At 31.6% G+C, this 26495-nt stretch overlaps 1 protein-coding gene across 5 annotated transcripts; it reads left to right on the forward strand.

The window, feature by feature from the left end:
- Positions 1 to 285: 285 nt before the first annotated feature.
- On the forward strand, positions 286 to 23536 carry LOC129921040 (alkyldihydroxyacetonephosphate synthase). 5 transcript variants are annotated; one of them, XM_056002666.1, is made up of 6 exons: positions 286 to 396; positions 20251 to 20368; positions 20425 to 20511; positions 20568 to 21753; positions 21817 to 21921; positions 22957 to 23536. In XM_056002666.1, the coding sequence occupies exons 2-6, from the start codon at positions 20277 to 20279 to the stop codon at positions 23335 to 23337; spliced, it is 1851 nt and encodes a 616-aa protein (XP_055858641.1). In that variant the 5' UTR covers positions 286 to 396; positions 20251 to 20276; the 3' UTR covers positions 23338 to 23536. The 5 variants fall into 5 exon arrangements, with proteins under 5 accessions (XP_055858641.1, XP_055858640.1, XP_055858639.1 ...); XM_056002665.1 differs by lacking the exon at positions 286 to 396 and adding an exon at positions 11783 to 11966; XM_056002664.1 differs by lacking the exon at positions 286 to 396 and adding an exon at positions 14951 to 15074.
- Positions 23537 to 26495: the final 2959 nt, after the last annotated feature.

Raw genomic sequence — 26495 nt, forward strand, 5'->3', positions numbered from 1 at the left:
GAGAGAATAACAAGAAAAGAAGAAGAACCAACTACCACCCCCAAGCTAAGAGTTTGCCCGTGACCACGACACAATTGTAATTTTGCCGAAACTTTAGGCATTAATATTCAATTTGATTTATCAAACACCGCGCTACGTCCAATAAGAAAATTAAAATAAATACAACGCAAACTTGTTGGTTGTTAGAGGTATCTGTTAGGAGGGAGTACACTGTAGTTATTAAAAAAGTTAAGATTTTAAAACAATATGAAATGATCAAATTATACTTAAGCTTTGGAGTTGCAATCTTACTTACATGCTTACGCAAATCTTATCGGACTGCGCTGGCGACTAGTTCAATAAACGGGTAATCATTTAAAGTTAAATTTTAAATGATTTAGTTTAAAAATTCAAACCGTAAGTGAATTAATATATAAAGGCTTTAATATACTTATGTAAAAATTATTGGCGCAAAATTATGGACAGTTCATTAAGCTAAAAACCAGCAAACCCCGTTAAAGTGTTTATAATTGAGCAAAAGTGAGAGAACTATTTAAAAATTGGAATTGTGTAAACTAGTGCCATGTTACATTCCTTATTAATCTAATAGCATTGGGCCATTGTTAAAATATAATTTTAACCAAATATTTTAGAAATTTCGTCTATCCTTAAAAACGTAATTGCGGGGTCGTCGTATGAGAAATTTAAATACATAATTATTTATTTTGTATACAGTTTTTGGATTCCATCTTGTTTGCGAAATTAATTTTATATAAAAACAAGTAGGCCGGGCGGCCAATGTGGAAATCACGTACGCATAGGATAGGCTTCCCAAGATACCTAAGTATCTGATAAGGGCTGCCAGACGTTCCGATTTCGCCGGGACTGTCCCGACATTTAGACCCTGTCCCGATTTACAAAATGTCCCGGTTTTGTCCCGACATTCCGACATTTTAATCTATCTTGTTTGAAACCTTTACGGAGAAGAAATGAGACTTCTTAATGAATCACTGATTGATGAATCACTCTTGTGGGTAACAGGATTAAGATAATTTTGTATTCAATGTCAATAGTATTTATTATACCTAAAGATCATGATTTTAACCTCTAAAACAAAATTCCAACAGTAAAGTAAACTCTCGAAACCTCAATGTAAGATATTAAATGGATGAAAACCATTTTTTTTATGTTTAAACTTAAATAAAATAATTTAATAGTTACTTATGCAAGTGAAATGTGGAAAATTCACATTTAAAATATATTCTTACTTTTTAGGCATTTTGTTTTGTGTTGAAATAAAAAAGCAAAATAACTTTTGTAAGATTTCAGAAAATTGAAATCTGTAGATGCCAAAAGCTTAGGTTTTTCTAAAATTTCACCATTTCAGATATAAAAAAAATAAACACTTTTAAAACATTTTTTTTAAATGCAGGATTAAGGTAAAAAATAAAAAAATTATAGTAAAATAAAAATGACTTAATGCCTGCATTGAAAATAAATTATTTTAAATATAAGAAGAGTCACACAAATTATATAAAGGCTTGGCCACACTGGAGGGTATGCGGTAGCGGTACGGGTAGCGGTGAGGGTACTTGTATGAAAAAAATTCCAAACTGACACATCAACGTTCAGGTGTGGAATTTTTTTAGTACAAATATCGTTACCGCTATACCGCATACCCTCCGGTGTGGCCAGGCCTTAAGAAAAAGGTTTAAGGTCGAGAATTCATTCATTCTCCATTTTTTATGGTACATTTACCATCAATAAACAGTTTTTAAGCGATAAATGTGATTTTATTTTATGGAACGAAGATTTTCAAAAAATAAAATTTTAACCAACTCATACTTTTGCAAAAATTCCATAAAATTTATGAGTAAGCTGTATGCATGGAAAAGTTTGTAGTCAGCTGCGTAATGCTTTTGATTATTTTTTTATTTTCGATTTCATTTATTATTTTGATGTCCCGATTTGTACCGACTTTTGATACCTGTTGTCCTGACATTAAAAAAGTTTGATCTGGCAGCCCTATCCGATACGTTTGTGAATACGAATTAGCTGTTCTTCAAATCAAATTTTTTAGGATATCTTTGGATTTTTTTGCTTGTCAACAGATCGTCGCCCTAGTATTGAAGTGCCTATACGACATTTTTATATTTTTGGGAAATCGCATTTAAATGTTCGGAAAATTATTGCGAAAGTACTAACCGCTGAAATTTTTTGATTTTTCAGTATGATATATAGTTAAAATGTATCTTTTATATAAATGTTATTGGACATCTGAAATTCGTTTAGATTTCAAAATATTTAAATTTTTGTCCAAAATGAGTTTGCCGTATACCCCATGAAAATCAGAAGTTTCTTTTATTCATTCATACACGTATGTAAAAAAAAAACATAAACGATGTAAGACGTACGTCAAAGTTTGACGCAAATGCCAAAATTTGTTGTTTTTGTCAAAAAAATAGCGAATATCCCAAAAAAATAGAAAAAAAACGGATAACAGATTTGAAAAGAGCAACCTCGAAAACATAAGAATGCATACCTAGTTCAAAAAGTGCAATTTGGCGTATACGGCACTTCAGTACTAGGGCGACGAGATGTTTCCGATCAGCTCAGATTTTATATGGGACTACAACAACACCGGACACCCTAAGATCGGTACGTGTTAAAAAAAAAAAAATGTTATGTACGGCAAGAAGAACAAAAAAATACATTCTCAAGACTTGAAATAAATGGTACTCTTCTTTTTTCAAATGTACCTACTCTTTTTTCGTCTCTAAAATCAAATATACTCTTTATATATATATTCTTTCTTTGTAAAGTTGGCAGCCCTACGAACAACACACCAAAAAACAGGACTTTAGCAGCCACTAGTGTGGGAAGTACCGTAATCTCAGTTTGAAATTTCAACATGGTTGGCTTTAAGAAATATGATTGAAAAGTCAAATAAAGGTTGAAATAATATGCTTTCATATAATATAAAATTTATTAAGGTTGTCATTTAAAAAAATAAACTTTAAGGTAGGTACTTAATTGAAAAAAAGAAGATTGATTTCCTGTTTTTTTTTTATGAAAATTGATTGGGATCAACATATTTTAACTCTTTTAGTATATGTCAAATGGTTATGTTAAAAGAAAAAAAGTTTGATTTTTGCACTTTTTTCATTGTTTTCAATAAATTATTTTTATACCTTAAGCACATTTTAAAAATGAAAGTATGGCTTTATTCATTAAAAAAAATATTAAACTTTTTAATGGCGTAATTTGTTTTTAAGTTTTTCATATAAAATAAAATGCACGACTGTGGTCGCACGTACTTGCTCTTATGGTAAAAGTACTTCCAATATTAAAGCCTTTCATTGAACAAAAGTATTTATTTATAATTAATTAGGTAAACACCGTTTTAAACGATCTATTACACAAAATCAAGTATGCCATTTGATTTCTTGTATGTAAGAGAATTATTAGAAAAAAAATTTCGAAAATCGTTAGAGCTGATTTATAAAAAAATATGTTTTATATGTATGTATATAAAAAATTTCCAACATTTTTCAAAAAAAAAGATGGAAGGCCATTTTTAAAAAAATATTATTCAACAAATACATCAACCCGTTTTCAAAAAATTGTTTTTCAAATAAAAAAAATTTGAAATACCTAGTTTTTAAAATTAAAAAAAAATTGTTTTTTATAATTATATAAAATTTTTATATAAAGTTTATTTTAACGTGCCTTAATAAGAAGTAATACCGCCATCTTTTGTGCATCAATCCGGTTACGCAGACGTTTGTCAATGAAGCCCGCGCTACACGGAGAAAAAAATGTCACCTTAAAAAAAAAAAAATGATGCGCACATTAAATTTCACCACCTTAAAATAAGGCTTTAAATAAGGTGATTCCACTTAAACTCAGTTAAATTGAATGTGAACTTTATCTTATTTTAATGTGAATATGTTCATCCTAAAAAAACCGACCAAAAATAAAAATTTTAAAATTATAGTCACACTTTTGCTTACGTTGCAGTTTATCATGCTTATTTCCAACAGTGAAATAGCACGATGGTAAGGCACCCGCCTAGCAGAGGCGGCGCTAGACCAAAATGAGGCGTGTGCGAGAGTAAATTTGCGGGGCCCCTAGGAAAATGATTTTGGACTATTATTATGCACGACTCGATCTCACGAACTTGTTCTTAAATTTCAAATTGCTTTAATTTTTAACTTTTTATATAAATAAGATTTGTTAAATGTTCGTAGATATCAGAAAAAAATTAATTCGTTCTTCAACGAATTTTTTTAAAATCCATACACAGAATTTCTAAAATGATTAAAATACAAGGAAAAATTAGACAAAAGGTGTTATGCAAATCTTATAAATATAGGAATTAATGACTCAGTGATGTCAAAATAAAGGTTATATCATCTTCTTTCAAAATTAAGAGGTCTTACGGATCGAAGCTTGGCATTTCACCCTCAAGCCTGTGGGAACCTTAGACCTACAGACCATTTTTGCCGAAAATGAGTTACGGATGCCATCTTATATTTTCGACCACGCTCTTTCGATTGCTGCAAACAAAATCGTCCTATCTCTTTTAGTTTTCAAGATAAAAAAAAAATTGTCCTATAGACCAAATTTGTTCGATGAATTTGATACTTATTTGTCCTATATACGTTTTTGTATGCAGTAGGACAAATACTGGCTTTATAATTATGCGAAATTTGTGCTTAAATGTCCTATATCCAATGAAGTTATATTTTTCACACCAAATAACGTCCCCATATTAAATCCTCTTAATAAGAGGCGAAAAACTCAAATTTTAAAGTCATTACATTGCCAAGAGTATCGTTGCTTAATGCTAAGGTAACCATCCATATCGTCCCGTTTTTGCGTGAACCACTTATCTACACAAATTTTGTACAGTTCTTAAAAGAAATATACATTTTACAAGAATGTGGTTGGTAAGGCTAGTCTCACGTTAGTCTTAAAATTTGAAAATTGACACTTTTCAAACAACCTGTAATATCGCTGAGTGCCATTGCTATATTGACATAAAGCCGGGATTTGTTTCTTTCTTTAAACTATTGTTTTTTAAAATCACTTGTTTATGATTTCTATTAAAAAAAAGAGGCCGGAAAAAACCAAGGGGCTTTCCCTGCTAGATGCAGGAAAATATATAAAAAAGTTGTGTGACTATTCTAGGTTTGTTTTTATTCATCATCTAGTTGGAAGTTTTTCAATGAAGTTATAATGACTAATGGGAATTGTTTTTGTTGATGTTTGCTTTCCTCTGTTAGATACTATAGGTTAGGTTAGGTAGTAGTGGCTGTCAGGCAAATTACCCGACACACTTAGACCCTTATGGATCCATTGTGATACCACAAAAGACTAGCAAGTTGGGACTCACTAGCCGAACCACTCGGTGCTTCTTATGAATGAAGATAGACTTTTAACGTCCGTTTTCACTAGATGACTAGTGTAATCGTAGAAGAATTCTCCTAGATAGAGTTTTCTTCTATTAGAGAGAGCAGGGCAGGTGCACAGAAGATGTTGAACAGTTTCCTCTTCTTCTTCATCCATGCAACTTCTGCAGAAATCGTTAGAGAACACGCCCATTCTTTTTGCGTGTCTACCTATTAGACAGTGTCCTGTAAGGTGCAGCTAATATGCATTCTGTTTAAATTTAACAAACCCTTTGAACGTTTCAAGTCTATACAAGGCCATATTTGTTTAGTAGCTAGGCAAGTATTACTCTGAGTCCATCTGAGGTTGGTTTTCTTTAAAGCGTCCTGCTTTAGCATAAGTTTGCATGTAGCGATAGGTGTTCCTATATTGTTCCTTTCTGGTTGAAGAGGAGTAATTGTTCCTAGTTTGGCAAGTTCGTCTGCCCTGCAGTTGCCTGGGATGTCTCTATGTCCCGGCACCCATACGAGGTGAATGTTAAACTGCTCAGACATCTCCCTTAGAGATGTTTGACAGTCGAGGACCGTGATTGAGTTTGTAGAGACGGAGGCAAGAGATTTAATGGCTGCTTGACTGTCCGAGAAGATCCGAATATCCGTGTTGGATATTACGTTTTCTCTGAGCCAAGAGAGAACCTCCTTAATCGCCAGAATTTCTGCTTGGAACACGCTACATTGGTCTGGTAAGCGGAAGAAGAGACTGAGATTCAGTTTTTCCGAAAATATGCCACTTCCTACACCTTCATTGGTTTTTGAACCATCAGTATAGAAGTGTAAAGAGTCATTATCCAGAGTACTAAGGTTCTCCCATTCAGTTCTGGAGGGAATGGAGTTCTGGAAATTATTATCGAACACCAGTTGAGGTGTGGTATAGTCTAGACGATCCGGAAGGAATCCGAAGTTGTTTAGAATGTTTGTGTGGCCAATATGATTACTGGTCCACTGAGAGGTTGCTTTTAGACGAGTAGCTGAGCTAGCTGCTACTTGTTTGCTGAAGATGTCTAGGGGTGTGAGATTTAGAAGTATGTCTAGGGCGTCAGAAGGGGTTGACCTCAGCGCACCGCTTATGCACATACTTGCTGACCTTTGGACTTTGATGAGCTTGTTTAAGTTTATCGTTTTGTCCAGTGCGGTCCACCAAACTACCATCCCATATGTAAGTATTGGTCTTATGACCGATGTGTACAGCCAGTGTGCAATGTTAGGAGAAAATCCCCATTTGCCACCAATGGCTTTTTTGCATGAAAAGAGTGCCACATTGGCTTTTTTAACTCTTTCTTCAATATTGAGCTTCCAGGTCAGTTTTTTATCAAAAATGAGTCCTAGGTATTTAGCTTGATCGGATAGAGTAAGTGTTACCTCTTTAATTGTAGGGAGTTTGAAGTCTGGAATCTTGTATTTCCTCGTGAAAAGGACAAGATCCGTTTTGTGGGGATTAATATCCAATCCACATCCTCTAGCCCAGTAATTAGCTTGTTTAAAGCTGTTTGTAGAAGTTCTGCAAGTGTCTGTGGGTATTTGCCCGATACGGCAATTGCCACATCATCCGCGTAGGCGATAACCTTAAAACCTTCTCCCTCTAGGTCTAGCAGCAGTTCGTTGACTACTAAGTTCCATAGGAGAGGCGATAAGACCCCTCCTTGAGGGTTTTGAAGTTTCCCAACTCTGAACTGATAATCCTGCTACTAAGCATGATTTCTATCATGTTCTTAAGCGGGTCTTCTATTTTGAGATTGTCAAGAGCATTCATGATTGCTGAGTTCCTGACATTATTGAAAGCACCCTCTATGTCTAAAAAGGCGACAAGAGTGTACTCTTTGTAGTGTAGAGAGTATTCAATGGTGCTAACCAGAGAATGGAGAGCAGTTTCCACCGATTTCCCTTTAGTGTAGGCATGTTGTGCCTTAGAGATCAGACATGGTTCAATTTCCTGTCTTAGATGGATATCTATCATTCTTTCTAGAGTTTTAAGCAGAAAGGATGATAGACTAATAGGTCTTAAATCTTTTGGAGTGACATGAGAGCATTTTCCCGCCTTTGGTATAAAAACCACCTTTGCTTCTCTCCAGGCCTTTGGAATATACGAGAAGCTTATGCAGCTTATCATTATAATTTCCAACTTTCGTAGTATGATATCTGAGACGTGTTGTAATTCAGCGGGTATGATACCATCTGGCCCAGGTGATTTGTATGGATGGAAGCTATTTATTGCCCATATTAGTCTATCCTTGGAAATAAGATCTTTGCTAATTTGATAAAATTGGTTGGGTCGGTGACCAAAGTCACTTATTGAGTTCGAGCTACCAGGGAAATGAGTGTCTAGTAGCAAGTTTAGCGATTCCTCATAGGAGCTAGTCCAATCGCCATTAGAGTCTTTTAGGGAGCTCGGCATGGTTGGATTAGTTGAAAGGATTTTTCTGAGTTTAGATGCCTCAGAAGAATCTTCAATTTTACTACAGAAGTTCCTCCAGGAGGATCTTTTACTTTTCCGTAGTTGTTTCTTGTAACTTTTTAGAGAAACTTTATACAGGTCCCAGTCTAATGGGTTCCTTGTTTGTTTAGCCCTATTGAAAGCCTTTCTACAGTCTTTCCTGAGCGGTTCTAGCTCTTTGTTCCACCAGTGCGGTTTTTTCTTTCCTCTTATTATGGTAAGGGGACAAGAGTTAGCCATGGAATCGTTTAGAGCTTTGGTGAGATCGTTGACTTTTAAGTCAAGATCATCTGTATTAGAAGGGAAAATATTGTCCTGATTATTGTAGCAGGTAGTAAAAGTTTCCCTATATTTCACCCAATCCGTTTTCCTATAATTACGAAAACCGGTGGGTTTTGTGCATTCATCTTCGAGACTAAATTGGATATACCTATGATCTGAGAATGAGTGATCATTAGATACAGCCCAATTCTTTATCTTGTGGTGAATTGTTTGGGATACAAGGGTAATGTCCAATACCTCTTGTCGGTTCTTTGTAACAAAGGTAGGTTCATTACCAATATTACAAATAAGGAGACTAGTACTTAGAATAAAATCAAAAAGTGACTCACCTCTTTCATTTACGTCAGATACTATAGGTCGTTTCAAATCAAAAGTCCCATGGAAAATTGAGCAAAAATAAAAAAAACTCATTCGCTTACTGGAAGGAAGCATTTATGAGGCAACTGAACTTTTTCTAAAATTACGATAAAATAAAGAAGAACGAAGAAAGAAGATATCCCTATTTTAATTAATTGATCCGTCTGTGAGATTCACTGGGTTAGCCTCAGAAAGCGGAGGCAAGTCTCCTGGGCTTGCATCACTCCATATCCGCGGGCAATACAAAAAAACATACAATTATTTAATTATTTATCATTTGAAGGCAGATGGGATAACTTTGCCGAAGATATTATTATAGGACTAGGTGAAAATGGACCAGAAATGTCCAGTTTATATGATAGCAATTCATAACTTAAAATTCTATTCAGATCTTTTCATTTGTAGAATTGGGCAGTAAATATCTTATTTTTATTTTTCAATTATTTTGGAGTCGTCCCCATAGAAAACATTAATAAACAAATTCTGATTTTTCGTTTGTTTTTTTTTTCTCTAGCATTTATTTCATTCAAACAAGCATGATTTGTTGTTATTTTTGAGCTGATTTGTCGCAATGAGCCAATAAAATTGAGTTTTTCGTTTATTTGTTCTCAATTTTATTGGAAGGGAGAAAATAAACTCAGAGTCAGGACTTTTGATTTGAAACGACCTATACTTATCTATAACTTAATATTTTTTTTTTTAAGAAATAACTAATAAATACATAAATTATTTACATTTTTGTTTGATCAAGATTGTTGATTTAAAACCGGAAAAGTTTGGTGGATTTTGAATCCGTCCGTATTTTGAAACATCAATGATTCCGCAAAATGTGTTCGAATACGGAGTTTCGAAAAGCGAAAATTAAAAAACTCCACTTAATAAGATTGTCCTTTTTAATCATTTTTCAGGAGATCAACAAATTGGCGGCGGAAAACAAAAATGTTTTACGTCCTTAACAAAGTGTTTAAATTGGTACAAAGTGTGAAAAATCAGTTTATATACATTGCGAGCGTTAGCGAGAAAACAAATTTTTTTACAGGAAATAAAGTTTACCCATTCTTAAGCTTTATACAAAAAATTATTTCATGCAATTTTAAATACCTTTACAAAATTGAAAAATAGAAAAAAGAAAAAAAAAGTTTTTAAAAGTAAAAAATGTTTTTATAATTTTCTTTAACTTTGACATCGAATATCTTTCAAATGGTTACCTAGATAAATAAAAAAAGTTATTGAGACTTTTTGTAGAGCAATCAATTTCCTACAAGAATATGTCTTGCGCGTTTGATTTATTATAATTTTTCAATTTCTTACAAAATTAAGAACAAAAAACGAATTATTAAAGATTTTCTCGATTTTTGGACCTTAAATATCTATTAACCGGTTAGATAAACTAAAAAAGTGTACTAGGTCTTTTTTGTAGAGCGTTCAATTTCCTACAAGAATATGTAAAGAAATTTGTTAAAAAGTCAAATAATAAAAAAGTGATTTTTTGAAATAGAAGCTTGATGTAAAAATGAAAAATTGCGAAGCGGAGGATCTTCCCATTAATATAAAGACCTCATATTTAGCGTGTATATTCTAGAGGTATCTAGCAATCGATTTTTCGGAGTACAAAATCAAAAAAAAAGAATTTCGATTTTTTTGACCCACGCCAATGTATATCAATTACATACATACACTCCGCTTCAACTGAATAAGCACACAAATTTTCAAAGGTATTTTGTCCATTTTTTCCTAAGATTGAGCTTTAATGTATCATTTGATGATGCTTACCGTTAGCTTACGATGTTGAGAGAACAAATCAGAAAAAATAGTTCACAAAGTACTTTTTTTTCGTGCTCTCTTACCAAGCGTCCCATATGGAAAGGAGCAGTTTTTTTGTGCGTCAACTGAATAGACACACGGTCATTCAAGTTCAATATCTTCGTTGTTTATGAGACTTTTGAGCTGATTGGTATACCAAATTAAAGGTTGGAGTGTTCTTGGTGAGAAAATAGTAGATAGTAGAATTTTCTAGACTCCATATGAGCTGGAAAAATGAGTGGCGCAAAGTGGTTTTTCTCATGACTTTAATTATCCATCAAAATTGAACTTTTTCAAATGAGGAAACCCACTTTGCGCCACTCATTTTCCAGCTCATATGGAATCTAGAAAATTCTAAACGAATACCTGTTCGTTGCTTGTTTAGAGGTGGTTTCTTTTGGACTTTTAATGGGTTAAAATGATCAGTGCTGTTTATAACTCTGCGGACTGTTGAAAGACTTGCACTAACACCAGCTTTTTGATTTTTGCCGCAGAGTCACATGAATTTAAGGCAGATCTCAAAGTATCTTGTCGATTCACTGCTATTTTTGACGTTTTTTTAGCCTCAATTCATATTTTTCCTGTGCGAACTTTTATTTCTGAGGTACGAATAGGCAACACTAAAACTTCTATCAATTTTGGTAGCTATAGCAGGCCCGGTCAGTCCTTGTTTATTTAACAAATCAATTTTAGCTCTTTCGACACTATTCAAAGCTTTTAATCTACTATTTTTTTAAAATTTTAATTAAACGACCAAATCTCACCAAGAACACTTCGACCTTTAATTTGGTATGCTAATCAGCTCAAAACTCTCACAAACAACAAAGATATTGACCTTGAATGACCGTGTGTCTATTCAGTTGACGCAAAAAAAACTGCATTTTTCCATATGGGACGGTAAGAGAGCACGAAAAAAAAATAGCGGTACTTTGTGAACTATTTTTTCTGATTTTATCTCTCAACATCACAAGCTACCGGTAAGCATCATCAAATGATACCTACATTAAAGCTCAATCTTAGGAAAAAATGGACAAAATACCTTTGAAAATTTGTGTGCTTATTCAGTTGATGCGGAGTGTATTTGAATTAAATTATTTAATTTTTTTTCCACTGGCGAAAAAAAAAACAACAATAAACACATTCACCTCTTGCACTTTTAAATTTATTTGACACTTAGGTACTGTGCCTCGGTGACAAACTGACAAAGATCATCCTAAAATGTTTGAAAAACAAAAATGTTTGGTTCATGCTTTGAAGGTACCTATAGGTATACATAGTTAAACCCATAAATGAGTAGGTACAATTGCATGGCCTTTTCGTGTAATCTATTTTTTTATTTATTTGCTAATGACTGCGACACGTTTTCTAATGATGATCAAATAATGGTTTGAGTTAACGCTTAGGCATTTAGTCATAATAGTTTCTTAAATACCGACACCGCCGCTCCGGCCGACCAACAACGACCCACTACACCGCTCCGTGCGTTTCAGGCAAATGCAAAAGATTTTCGTAGTTAAATCGAAGTGGTAACGTGAAGAAGGTAGACATATCGGTTGAATTGTCCCATGTATTAAAAATATGTAGTTTTGTTATTTAAATTCTGAAAAATAAATGTGATTTTGAATTTGGATTATTTGAAAAGCCGGCTTGTAACAGTACCAGTAAGTCTATGTCAATACTACACTACCTTGCCATATTATTAGGCCCAAGCGAAAAAAATACAATTTTTTGCTTCATGTTGCTGAATTTTTAAAGTTTTTGTCGAAATATCTTAAATTTTTTGTTGTCTCATTTACTAACATTTATCATGTAGATACGGATTGACTTAAAAAAAGTTGAAGAATTCAAAAATGTTGATAAAAAATAACGTGCAAAAAGGAATAAGCTCCAAAAGAAGTTTTCTATGGAATTGATGACCGGAATATTTCCAGACGTGTCCAATACTTAAATTTTTGTATCGAGAAATAACGTGACAATCTTAACTTTATGACAAAAGCCCCATCTTGCATAAATAGTGAAGCTCTAATCGTCTGGTTATTAACGTAAGGTTCTTAGATTTTTGGCAGTTTTTTCTTTCGTAGAAGACCAGACGAGCAGAACTTCACAGTAGGTATGTTATTCACACTTTTTTTAAGTCAATCCATATCTACATGATAAGATTAGTATAAGTAAATGAGACAAAAAAAATTTACGATATTTCGACAAAAACTTTAAAAACTGAGCAACATGAAAATTTGTAGTTTTTTCGCTTGGGCCTTATAATATGGCAAGGTACTGTATAATATTAGCCGTTTTTTATTATCCCACTTGATCCATATATGTAGATCATTAATTAACACGTATTACAACAACTAAATGAGATCTTGCTTTTAACGAATCGTGATCCTGATGAAAAGCACCTTAATTTAAGGTGCTTTTCATCAGGATGCTCAAGTCTTCTTAATTTCAACCAACCTCTCTTGCTGAGGCTTTGTCGCTGTTTTTTTATTAATATACACTAAAAAATCAAAATAATTTTTACATTTTTATATTTTTTTCCTGTGGAATTTAGCTTTTCTGAAAATATTCCTCAACTATTTTGTGTCGGAGAATTTCCAATGAAATTCAAAGCATAACTGTCAAAAAGTCTTTGCTGAACACACTTCATCGCAATGCGGTGATGGGCGCCATGTTTCAAAATCGTTTAAAATTTTGCGCCATAGTTTTTAAGAATAATAACACTGGTTAACAAAATTAAAGTAGTCAAAAATGACTATTTTTTTCTCTGTGTGATAGTGAATATTATGGATTTGAATTTATTTTTGACATTTCAATTTCTTTACATCCAGATGTTTTTTTAAACTAGTGAATAATATGGCCGTTATTTTATGATATATGAAGCCAAACCCACTAACTTCATTTTAAGATATCTCGGGCATAAAAAAGAAATCGGAAAGATTCAAACAGGTATTGAAAGAAGGAAAACAGTTCTTATAGAAACTGTTACTAAATATGTTCAAACAATTTTCCTTAGGGTCAATGTGGGTAAATGTAAACAGGGGTAAATGAGAACATGGCTCATAACATGCTTCAGTAAAATCTCTTTGACGCATACATAAGTACAAATCGCGGACGCATGTATCTTTTAACTTATACGTAAAACTCATTGATGTCAAGAGAGAATTCATTCGATGAGCGTATTTTCCATGAAAGATAATTTTTTAAAGTGTAAAACAAGTCGTTAGTTTTCCAGAAAAATTAAATATTTTTGCAGATTCAATTAAGTCAGTATAATTTGCAAATACTTTTTAGTTTTTAATTTTAGCTGCGTTCCTTTGGAAATATTTATCTACTTTTTAGTACTTAAAGCTGCTTTGAACTACTTTTTCAGTATAGCAAAGTAGATCAAAGTAGTTTTAAGTACTAAAAAGTAGATAAATATTTCCAAAGGAACGCAGCTTTTGATGTAGATTCTATGTGAAACAAACAAATTTTAAAATACAAGACATTTATGTCGATTTGCATGTGTTTACATTCACCCCAGAATATTTTTCATAATGGGTAAATGTAAACAACGTATTCTGGAGGTAAATATAAACATATATTTTTGTTGAAATTATTGGTTTTAATAAAAATAACGTATTTTTAGTCAATTACTATTGCTAAAGTGCCGCGAAATCACATTTTAAAGTAGCCAACACCATTATTTTTAGTGGATGGTGTTGCAAAATCGGTCTTTGACGTAAAAACAAAAAAAATATGACTGCTGAGGATGCATATTGGGTGCCTATATAAAGAACCAATGGAAGAAAACAAAAACTTTTATTGGAATTTGAAAAAGTTTTTGTCAAATACCTTCTTGAACGGTTTTCAAGTTGTTATCCATATGATAAAGAGGAAATTCTAAATTTTAAAACACTGTTTACATTTACCCCGAATTTGTAAAAAAACAGAAACATGGTGGGGTATTTGTAAACATGCCATATTTGAGAGTAATTTAAACAATTTGGGAAATATTTGTTTATATTTATAAAGAAGAATTGCCATCATTTCATATTTGCATTTGAAAATACCATTCAAGTTGTTCCGTGAAAACATATAAAAATCTAAAGTCGAAAGAAAAAAAAGACAAGAAATTGTTTACATTTACCCACATTGACCCTATATAAAAGAATAAGGTCCGAAGTAGTCAAAATAACGTTTTTTTGAATTTTCTACCAGTATTATTTCAAAAACGGGAGCCGATCAATTTTTTCTGACTTCAGATTCAAGTTCAGCAACAACACAAAAACCTTCAAAAAAGTATATTTTTGTTTCGACAACAGAACCCTTTTAAACCAGTGTAATTTTTTGAGTTTATGTGTCCATGATTGTGCATTTATACAAATTGTTTGTAAAAATCTATTTCATTCAAAGCATTTTTAAGCAAAGCTAGTATACATTATGTTGGACTAAACTAACATTACCTATATGCTTTTAAAATGTTTATAGGTATACCTGCAAAGTTTAACACGTTATACAGGCAACATTAACCAATTAGGCCAAGCCAACTCCTGTATTTTATTCAATTGATAAGACCATATTATCTTCGTTCCAAATGTATAAAATTATCATTTTTATTTAAGATAACAATTCTTAAAAAAAATGAATGGCATAACATGTGTTATTATTATACAAATACATTTTGTATGTTCAGTTTAATTTGGCTAGTGTCTAATACCGTGACTATTCAGGTACTGTTTGGATATTAACGGTACATTTTAAAAGTACCTATGTAATTTGTTCACTAGGTAGGTATATTTTTTGTGAATGTGATACCTACTTTTCTGAAAGAAAAACAAAAAAATACAATCTTATCCCTTCCTTAAAATTTATTTCAAAAACGTTTTACTGCGTGTTATTTTACGTGCGTGTTGTTTTTAGTAAAGAATTTTGTCTCTCATATTAGCTGCGTTTTATTTTCCTCCTGATCCAGATCAGATCATTGTTTTTATTAGATTTACAACATTGAATAATTACAAATAGAAGTGACACCGCAGATTACTCATGCGACTATGGGAGTATCGGATAGGGCTGCCAGATAAAATTTTATTAATGTCGGGATAACAGGTCTCAAAAGTCGGGACGAATCGGGACAGCAAAAAAATACATGAAATTGAAAATTAAAAAAAATAATAATAAAAAGAATTACGAAGGTAATTAAAACCTTTTCTATGCAAGACTTACCTACTTCCAAATTTTTGTGGACTTCTTGCAAAAGTATGAGATAGTTAAAATTCCATTTTTTTAAAATCTTCATTCGAAAATAATAAAATCTTCATACATAAAATAAAATCACGTTATTAATCGTAGATATGTAGGTACTCGCTTAAAAACTGTCTATTGATGAATCTTTCAGTAAATGTACTAAGCCCCAATTTATGTTTTAGTCAGTTTTCTAATTTTGGAGAATGAATGAATTCGACCTAATTTTCAGTGACTTCTTATATTTAAAACAATCTATTTTTAATCCAGACTTAAACTAATTTTTATTTTTGACTTTAAGTCTGCATTAAAAAAAAAATTGTTTTAAAAGTTTTTTTTTTATCTGAAATAGTGTAATTTTATAAAACGTAAGGTTTTGGCATGCATTTACAGATTTAAATTTTCTGAATTCTCACAAAAGTTATAGTGCTTATTAATTTCAACACATAACAGAATGTTTTAAGAACATGTTTCTTATGAATGTCAGGACGGTTGAAATTCTTAAAAAAAAATTTTTATTAATTGAAAAAAGTAAAAAGATATTTTAATTGTGAAAGTTCCACATCTCACTTACATAAGTAACTATTAAATTCTCTTGTAACAGTTTAAACAAAAAAAAAAAAAAACATTTTCATCCATTTTAAGGGAAAAGTTTTACAATGAGGTTTTATTGAATTTTAACATTAGCTCCCGGTCGCTGCTTAAGAAACGGAATGTCGGGACAAAGCCGGGACATTTTATAAATCGGGACAGGGTCTAAATGTCAGGACTGTCCCGGCGAAATCGGGACGTCTGACATCCCTAGTAACGGAAGATAGATGAACTACATAGGGTTGCCCCTCAACTATCATGTATTCTTAAGTGTATTTTTTTAAACCTTCATACAAATTTAATAATTATTATTATATATTTCAAAGAGCTTATATCGATATAAGTTTTCGTTTATTGAAAAGTCATATTAGTCTAGCCTCTAGCAAACAAGGTAGATGCCTTTTACTCCTACCGGCCTAGATTCGAATACCGGTATGAATTGAGATTGTTTTTTTTTACATTATTTTTAAATTTAAAATAAATCTCAGCATTGTGAAATAGCTAACGATTAAAGAGTTTTGTATAAGGGTAATTGCATGAGAGCATATAGGTATATTTTTTTTGATGTTTTTCGCTCTTATTTATTTACCTATTTACTAAATTTAGAAGTATTTTAATTCATTAACACTATACCTATATAGTTTCATTGTTTCTAATATTAAAAGTATTATAACTATTGTGCTGTCTGAGAATATCTTCTACGTAGTCACTACATTCGTGAATGCCCCCATTTTTTGGCGAATACGGCATTTCTGTGTGAGCTTTAATTAAATGGGGAAAAATAAAGTTCAATTTGTTTTTTTTTTAAATTCATGTTTCACTGAGAGTGAAACTTGAAAGAAATAAGTTACTTGACTTTTTTAATTGATTGAAATCTCAATTAAAAGTGAAGTAAAACATATTTTTTAGATGATTCAAACTCAGTTAAATACGAATTTAAAAGAAAATCTATACTGAACTTTATTTTTCCCCATTTAATTTAAAGGTCAAAAAGTTGCATTTTTAAGCATTCAGAGGGCTTGGGGCACCTCAAAATGAAATTATTTAAAAATTTTAAATATACAGTTTTGTTCGTTTATAAATGGCGCAACTTTTTATTACTATGCCGATTCGAAAATAAAAAAGAAAAATAAAATCACTCCACCTTACTGTACAGTACTGCCAATTTTTATCGGTTTGTGCATTTTCTGAACTCGAATAGACACCATGCTTAAAAACGGAGAGGGATATTTTGTAAACCCGCTTACTCAAAAAGTTTTTCTTTTCAAATAAATCGATTGGAGAAGGATTAAAAATCATGTCACGGCACTCAGTGGCTATAGATATTTTTAACAGGAAATTGAGACAATTCATATACATATATATATGAACTTTTTTATGTTCAATAATACCTGTAGTCTCAGATTTCATTCTCTATTTCAATTACATTTATTTACTACACAAACCTATTTTTCGAACCGTCATTTCTAAATTCGAAGAGAAAACTTATTCGGGCGAAAATTCTGATAGCTTTTCAGAATCCGGGGGAACAAAAATATTACGGGAGAAAGACTTTCGGGCGAACTTTCGGATAGGGCTGAAGGTCTGTCCTTTAATGAAAAATTTTGTTTCGAAAATCATTTTTAACGGATTTTCTCACACACAACAAATTCAATATCAACGAAAGTTTTATGAAAATAGAATTATTTATGTATATTAGACTGGGCCAAAAAAAAAAATATTTTTTTTTTTGAAAGTTACTTCGAAAATCTTGTTCAGGATGATGAAAAAAAAATTTGGTGAAAATTTGAGCCGTTAAAAAAAATTTTAAGAGGTCTATCATCGGTGTTTTTTATTTTTATACATGATATGATGTTTTACAACAGAACTGCTAGACGATCAAAGTAAAAAAAAATTTTGTTCATTTTTTCTTATATAAAATTAAATTTCCTACAAAAAAGATCTTATTGAAAACTTTCGTCAGACGAGCCGTATTCGAGTAATTAAGCTTTTTAAATCGAAGTGTTTTTTCAATTTGACTGTTTCACTTTGGAATTTTGTGATGAGCAAATAAGTGAATAGAAAAATAAAACCACGACAGATTCTTATAGGAAATATAATTCTCTACAAAAAAGGTCTCATAGTAATTTTCCCTAAATTGAGTTCTAAAGAAGTTATTCATGATTCAATTTTCAATTTCAAAATTTTCTAATTCACTGAAAATTCAATATTTTCAAATTAGCAAGATGTTTTCTTGTAGGGACTTAAACGTTCTATAAAAAGTTCCTTGGCAGCAAATTAATCGCTTTAACCGTTTAGAAGATAATCGTATTCAAATCGCAATGCATACTTGTCATAAGAAAACTATTGAAATCAGTGGGCATTGGTTTTGATACGAATATCTTCTTAACGGTTAAAGCAATTAATTTGCTGCCAGGAAACTTTTTATAGAACGTTTAAGTCTCTACAAGAAAACATCTTGCTAATTTGAAAATATTGAATTTTCAGCGAATTAGAAAATTTTGAAATTGAAAATTGATTTTTTAATTTTTTCTCGATTTAAATCGTGAATAACTTCTTTAGAACTCAATTTAGGGAAAATTACTACAAGACCTTTTTTGTAGAGAATTAAATTTCCTATAAGAATCTGTCGTGGTTTTATTTTTCTATTCACTTATTTGCTCATCACAAAATTCCAAAGTGAAACAGTCAAATTGAAAAAACACTTCGATTTAAAAAGCTTAATTACTCGAATACGGCTCGTCTGACGAAAATTTTCAATAAGATCTTTTTTGTAGGAAATTTAATTTTATATAAGAAAAAATGAACAAAATTTTTTTTTACTTTGATCGTCTAGCAGTTCTGTTGTAAAACATCATATCATGTATAAAAATAAAAAACACCGATGATACCCCTCCTAAAATTTTTTTTAACGGCTCAAATTTTCACCAAATTTTTTTTTCATCATCCTGAACAAGATTTTCGAAGTAACTTTCAAAAAAAAAATATTTTTTTTTTGGCCCAGTCTAATGTATATAGTTTTTTTTATGAAAAATTAAATTGAAAAATCGTATTGAATAAATCAGTTAAGTTAATTAGACAAATTTTTTTTTTAACATTTATTTTTGAATTATTTATAAGAAACATTTTTTTTTAAACAGATCTAAAGATCTTGAAACTTTTGTTTTCTAAAAATGCATCTTAATAAAAAGGAATCAACTTGCATAGATATTTATTTCGGGGCTCAATTTTATTTAAGATGTTGTGTCTTGTGTGCAATGTTTTTTTTTTAAATTTTTGTTTCATACGCATTAAGACATTAACCAAATTTATAGAAAAAAGTCTTAGCAAAAATTTAGCAACTCGAATACAAGTTCTTGCGACCCAGTTGTCTATTTTATTTTTTATTGATAGAAATATTTTTTGATAGCATTTTTACATCCAAACTACATATTTTAAAAACCAAAAGGTTTGTTCACTTTTTAGTGATTGACTGTCAATTTTAACTGAATTTTTTCATTTAAAATATCGGTCACCTTACTAATTATAATTAATCGGCCAATTAAGGGTTGAACAAAGATAGAAAATACTGTTAAACTTCTTTTCCATCCATAGCACTTTTGCGCTAACAACCCATTAACACGCACATGTTTGTCCCTTGATATGAATGATATAAAAATACATATATGTAGTGATGCGATACAGATTGAATGCCCGCATATTGAGTGAATCAACGCATATTTTTTTCTTTCCCATTCCGGCCTTGCGCACTTCTTCTGAAGTTTAAAAAAATATGAATGGATACAAAATTTCCAAAGAGATAAGAAATTCATCTAGAATTATATGTCGGTTTTTGTATTTCACTCAGTAGAATCAAGTGTGGGCAGGAGAACACACTGGATAAACAAAAAAAAATCGATTTTCGGAATAATTTTTTGATGTTTAATTCCCATTTTTATTTTGGGGTTCTCCATTACCGAATGGATTTTTATCGCGTTCTGGCCGTCCTCAATTATCATATCTTGTTGTAATCATAATTTTCCTTATCTTCAACTAGGTATGAAATTTTTTTCAATCACATACACTCAAATTAATATAAATTTACTTTTAAATGAAGTTTGTTAAACTTAACCCTCTGTTTTCTCAAAACAGATTTACTTTATACACAAACATAACATATGAGTGTTCAAGATAATAAATCATCGTTTTCGGGTGTAACTATTGACGGAAGAATGACACAAGGAATTACTAGTGCTATACCAAAGAAAAGGCATGTAATTCGAAAGTGTATTCATATTCATTTGTAATATACAATTTGTTTCACAGGCAAGATGTTCTTAAATGGTACGGCTGGGGTTATAAAGACTCACACTTCTATGTGGATGGACAAACTATATGTTTCCAGGGAGATAGGTAAGATTATTTTGTTATTATTTTTGTCAAGTATTTTTATGTAAATCCTTTTTAAGATATCCTCTTGAGGGCTGTGCGCTGCCTTATTTCACTGACTGGGTGTACCAGAAATTTAATCTTAAAGTTGACCCAACTGTCCCATTTCCAGAATTACCAACTGATTTTCCAAAACCAGTCATAAATGAAGACTTCTTCAATGACATAAAGTCATTAAAAATTAGTCATTCCGACAAGGGAGAAGACCGTTTAATACGATGCCACGGACAAACATTGCACGATATATACAATTTATGGCGAAATGCTTTTGAGAGAATTCCTGATATTATTGTTTGGCCAAAGTGCCATAATGACGTCATGACAATTATAAGCTTTGCTCATAAGCATAATGTAGTTATAATACCTTATGGAGGAGGGACCTCAGTATCTGGTTCAATAACATGTCCTCAGAATGAAACTAGAATGATTTGTATTTTGGACACTTCACAGATGAACCGTATGTTGTGGTTAAGTAGAGAAAATCTTACAGTTTGTTTCGAGTCGGGAATCGTTGGCCAGGACCTTGAGCGTGAGTTAAATAAAATTGGTCTTACTGTTGGACATGAACCAGATAGCTACGAGTTTTCAACACTAGGAGGATGGGTAGCTACGCGAGCATCAGGCATGAAGAAGAACGTTTATGGCAATATTGAAGACCTGGTTGTAAAAGTGAAGATGGTTACTCCTAATGGTGTTCTGCAACGCGAATGCTCAGCTCCCCGAGTAAGTTGTGGACCAGACTTTAATCATCTAGTAATGGGTTCAGAAGGTACCCTAGGTGTTGTGACGGAGGTTGTTTTGAAAGTGCGACCATTACCTCCAGTAAAACGATATGGTTCCTTAGTATTTCCTAATTTCGAGTTCGGAGTTATGTTTATGCGAGAGGTGGCAAAACGACGTTGTCAACCAGCCAGTGTGCGTCTCATGGACAACGAGCAATTTATATTCGGTCAAAGTTTGAAACCCGTCAAAGGTTGGCTGGGAAGTGTGTTTGATTATTTGAAAAAATCCTACGTTACTAATATCAAAGGGTTAGATTTGACGAAAATCTGTGCAGCAACATTATTGTTTGAAGGCGAATTGGAGGATGTACAAAGACAAGAGAGATTGATTTATGAGATTGCGAAAAAGTTTAAAGGATTCCCGGCTGGTGGACAAAATGGTGAAAGAGGTTATATATTAACGTTTGTCATAGCGTATATCAGGGTAATTTTTATTTTAAACTGGGTTAATCTTGCATATTCAAAATCAAATAATTTTAAATTATAGGATTTTGCCTTGAATCAAGAAATCGTAGCAGAATCATTTGAAACATCTGTGTCTTGGGATCGATGCAGCTCTTTGTGTCGAAATGTGAAACTACGCGTTGAAAATGTGAGTTTATATTTAATACAAAAATATCATATAATATATGCATTGGCAATTTAGTTATATGTGTGATAATGAAATGTGATCAATCAAAATTTTCCATTGTTGTCTGTTTGTTATCTTTTTGAAGTGAACTGTAAAGAGTCTGTAAAAATTCTGAATATTCCAGATAAAAAAGACCAAATTGGTGCTGAGTATTAAAATATCGATACAAATAGATTTTAAAAGTCCTCATAAAACCGATGTATGCTAAAAAGTTATTCAAGGTTCAACTAAAACTAAGGCCGTGTGTGAATTGCGTTAAATAGTTAACACCGTGTAAAATTTTTGACACTATTGAGGTGATTAAAAAATTTTCAGTTAAAAATTTATTGGGCTCTGGGACCTGGTAAAATTTGAGTTAAATTTTTTTGGCAGATGGTTTTGGTTTTTTTTTTATTAAAAAGCAGTATCAAGGCAGAAAAGAGGCAGAGAAAATTATTAAACAAAAAGCCATACAGCTGAAAATTTTTTATTCACCCCAATAGTGTCAAAATTTTTACACGGTGTTAACTATTTGACGCAATTCACACACGGCCTAAACTCGCCACCTAACTCGATAAGTAGTACAAAGGGACGAACCGTATCTTTTGATTATTTTCCCTGAGTATTTCGTATATAATTATGGTCGTTCTTCAGAAACTATCAATAGTTTAGTAACTTAAGCTAAAAAAATGTCAATGTTAGGGAACCCGGCCGAACAGCTCCAATTTTGATGATCTTTTTTTTTAAAACGTCTGTAACTAAAAATACTTTAACTTCTATGGGTTAAAAATTGCTGCTTTTGCCGTATTAATATTTTAAGTTTAATTAAAGATTTTAGTGAACAACAAAATTTTACTTAAATTTCATAAATTAATTCATGCCAAAAAATTTGTCTAGGAAATTTATGGAAAACAAATATAGGTTTTTTTCATATTTTGAATGTTCTCAGGACTCATAAACATTTATTCATTCGAATTTTTTTAGTTTATTTACAATTATTGATAATATTTTTTCCAGGAATGCTCCCGCTACAATATCAAACACTTCTTAATATCCTGTCGAGTCACACAAACATATGATGCCGGCTGCTGCATTTATTTTTACTTTGCTTTTAAATACACTGGCATCCACAACCCTGTCGAAACCTACGAGGCGATTGAGAATAGTGCCCGAGATGAGATTTTATCATCAGGTGGATCACTTTCACACCATCATGGTGTAGGAAAAATTCGTAAAAAATGGTATAAAGAAACAGTTTCAGATATTGGATTTAGTCTCTACGAAGCTGCCAAAAAGCAGTTAGACCCTAAAAATATATTTGCTGCAGGCAACTTAAGAACCAGAGAAAATCAAGTGGAGGAAAAGAATTCGATTCCAATTCTTAAAGCAAGGTTGTAAAATGAATGCACAAAAGTAATATAAATATTATAAACGCATGTAGCCTTAATTTTTATATAACATAATTTTTGTAAACTCTTGAAACGATTTGTTTTAATACTTTTCGATTGATTTCATGTTGAATCACTGCTCTTAATTAGTAGATACGTTTTTGTAACTTTCTTCATTTAATGTTTTGGGAATAAACATAGAACCTAAGTGGCTCGTAGTATCATTTAATTTTCGGAAAAAATAAAAACCATTATTACTGAATGCCAAAGATTCAAATAAATGCATTGCATACAAATTGAAATCTCTAAGTTTATTTTTATAAGTATACAGTTTTCTAGGAACAGTTTGTACTAGAATCAACTTCTTTTATGTAGTTCCTACTCAGACTTTTTTCAAGATACAAAACAGATTGTGGATTAAAAAATGCTTTAATGTATAAATTCTGATTTTATACATACATCGAAAACGGGAAACCGACGAAGTTATGAATACCAGAGTTAGGCGCGACAGAGTTACGCGTGTCAAAGTTACGCAAAACCGAAGTTACGAAAGACCGAAGTTATGAAAGACCGAAATTGTGAAATACCGTAGTTACGAAAAACCGAAGTTACGAAAAACCAGAGTTATGAGCACCAAAGCTATGAAACGTGGTTTTTGGGTTGGCAACCATTGAGATGATGGATATACGTTTAAGGGAACAGTTTTTGAATAATTAATTTTCAAAAAAAATATATGGCTTTTTTGAAAAGAAGTAGTTTTGGTTTTTTTTAATTTATCGAAAACGACAAAACGTTTTTGGATCCAGTTTTCAGTTTTCGTTTAAAAACAAATAGGTACATAAGAACATTAAATTATATTATTTAAATTAGCACTTAATTACATACAATTTTGAAAGAAATGAGTTCGAAATTAATTTTTTCACTTTTTTTTCAAAATTTTGATTTTGAAAACTAATTTTTCAAAAACAAGTTAATTGACTTGTTTTTGAAAAATTAGCAGCTATATTAGCAGCTATATTAATAGCTATATTTAAAAACAAATTAAAAGATATAGTACAGTACGTTACTTTTGGTGTAACCGTTGATTTTAAATAAAAAAAGTAAATGTCAATTTTTTAAAATCCAATGATTAAACAACGTTCTACAATCTCCCATCGAACCAAAACCAAAAAAAAATTCGACGGTTACCCTTTTTTCATTTCTTAATAGCCATTCAAAGTCGGTATATAAAAAAAGGTACAGTTTTTTAATCGCTGCAGTTATAAGGTGTGAACTTGCGATAGTGATAGCGGGTGTAAAAAATTGTGAACAGTATTAAATTGTTATGGATATTAAACGAGAAGGTTAATACTTTCTAAAAACAAATTATATTGTTAAATAACATTAAGGCTAATTGTAATGGGGCTCGTTACCGAAGCAATTTTAACCATTTTTATTTAGCTCAATTTTCATTAAATTCGAGATTTAGTTGGTTTGCCTTCGAGTGCCCTCTACAATTTAAGTTCTCAAATGAAGAATACCGTCCTACCTTTCGAAATAATAGCGCCGTTTTTTTCCCGTTTTTTCCCCTTTTCGAGTAATACGAGTTTAAATGACGATACACGGAGAAAAAAAAATTACAACGTAAAACTAAAAAAATTCCTTTTTGGCACTATTATTTTTATAAAAGACTGAACTAGAGGGTAAGGGTAAAGTGCTCGACTGACAGGCAGGTCCATTTCCGGCATTATTTTCAAAAAAAAAATTTTGTTTACCTTTTTTTATTTTTCTTGAAAATAACCAAAATTTTAAAAAAACTGACTTGATGCATTTTTTTTGCAATAATAAATTATATAAAATGATAATACAGGTGTTTCATTAAAAAAAAATGGTCATTATATTTTTGACCGCACTTTGTATGGGAGGTGACCCACTGTGCAGTCGTACAGTTTTTATTGTAGTATTGCTAATTTTGGACATCTTGTCGTCGTCATTCAGTTACTGGGAGGTTTATTCCTAGAAATAAGAAGTACAGGAATAAGTGTATATTACACCTACAATGTTTATTATGTCGCGTCGTTTTCCTTCACTTTATTTAGGAGTATAGTCCTTTTTCCGGAGTGATGGAACATAATAAGAGTATTTTTTTTTTTGTAATTGTGTGTGTGACAAGACAAAAATGGCTCATTTCCTTGAAGAAAACAGTGATAAAAGGCATAGGGAAAAATTTGTATGAACTGAAAAAAAAATTCCCAATAGTTAATATTTTTTTTACTTCTAAGGGGGCTATTACTTCATACAAATGCTTCATGGTATATTTTGATTTCGAATATTAGGGGAATTCATGAAACTACTCCAATATTCTCCTATAAAAAACTTTCTGAAAAGTTAAGCCGAGCTAAAATAAATTTCAGCCGAGTTGTGCGCAGATTCAGTTAGAAAATCACACATTCCTTTTCAACTATACATTTTTTATCTGTAACAATTTAGTGTCCGAAAAAAATTTCTCTTGGAAATTGTTGTTGCTTTTGACTTTGCCAAATTAAACTTCAAAAACTTATTACTCCATTTTGTAAAATGGCGACTCTAATGATCAAACCTTGACTTCTTATACCATGGATTCAGTACACACTAGCTGGTCAAAAGTCGTCAATGTAATCATTTATGATTTGATGACCCTCTATTTTAACGTCCCCGAGTTAAAAAGTATTTACAAAGTGATAATTTTTGATAAAATTGAATAATTCAGTTGAACAAAAAAATCTCAGAAAATGCTATTGATATGTATTTTAAAATTCAATTTGTTTTTGTAAAAAAACAGTCGGATCCTATCACTTTTAACTGAAAGTTGTATTTTTTTAATAGTTTTAAGATGTTTTTACTTGTGATATAGGTAGGTACTATACAGGGTGATTCAGGAGTAATGTGCCAAAAAGCTAGAGGGTGCAGGTTAGGTCGAGACTAGAAAAAAATCGTATGGGAGGGGGGGGGGTCTATTCCCCTTGGTTTAGCGGGGAGGGGCAATTTAAAAAAAATTGACTTATTTTGGAAAACAAATTTTTCTCTCTCTTTATTTTCTGTTTTTACGTGGCTGGACTTGTATATAAATTAATTTATGAAAAATTAGCCTTTCGTCAATTATTTTTTAAACATTCAGACTTAAATAAGGATATAATAAAGTGATACAGT

The sequence above is a fragment of the Episyrphus balteatus genome, chromosome 1 (assembly GCF_945859705.1).
Source record: "Episyrphus balteatus chromosome 1, idEpiBalt1.1, whole genome shotgun sequence".
Taxonomy (NCBI): domain Eukaryota; kingdom Metazoa; phylum Arthropoda; class Insecta; order Diptera; family Syrphidae; genus Episyrphus; species Episyrphus balteatus.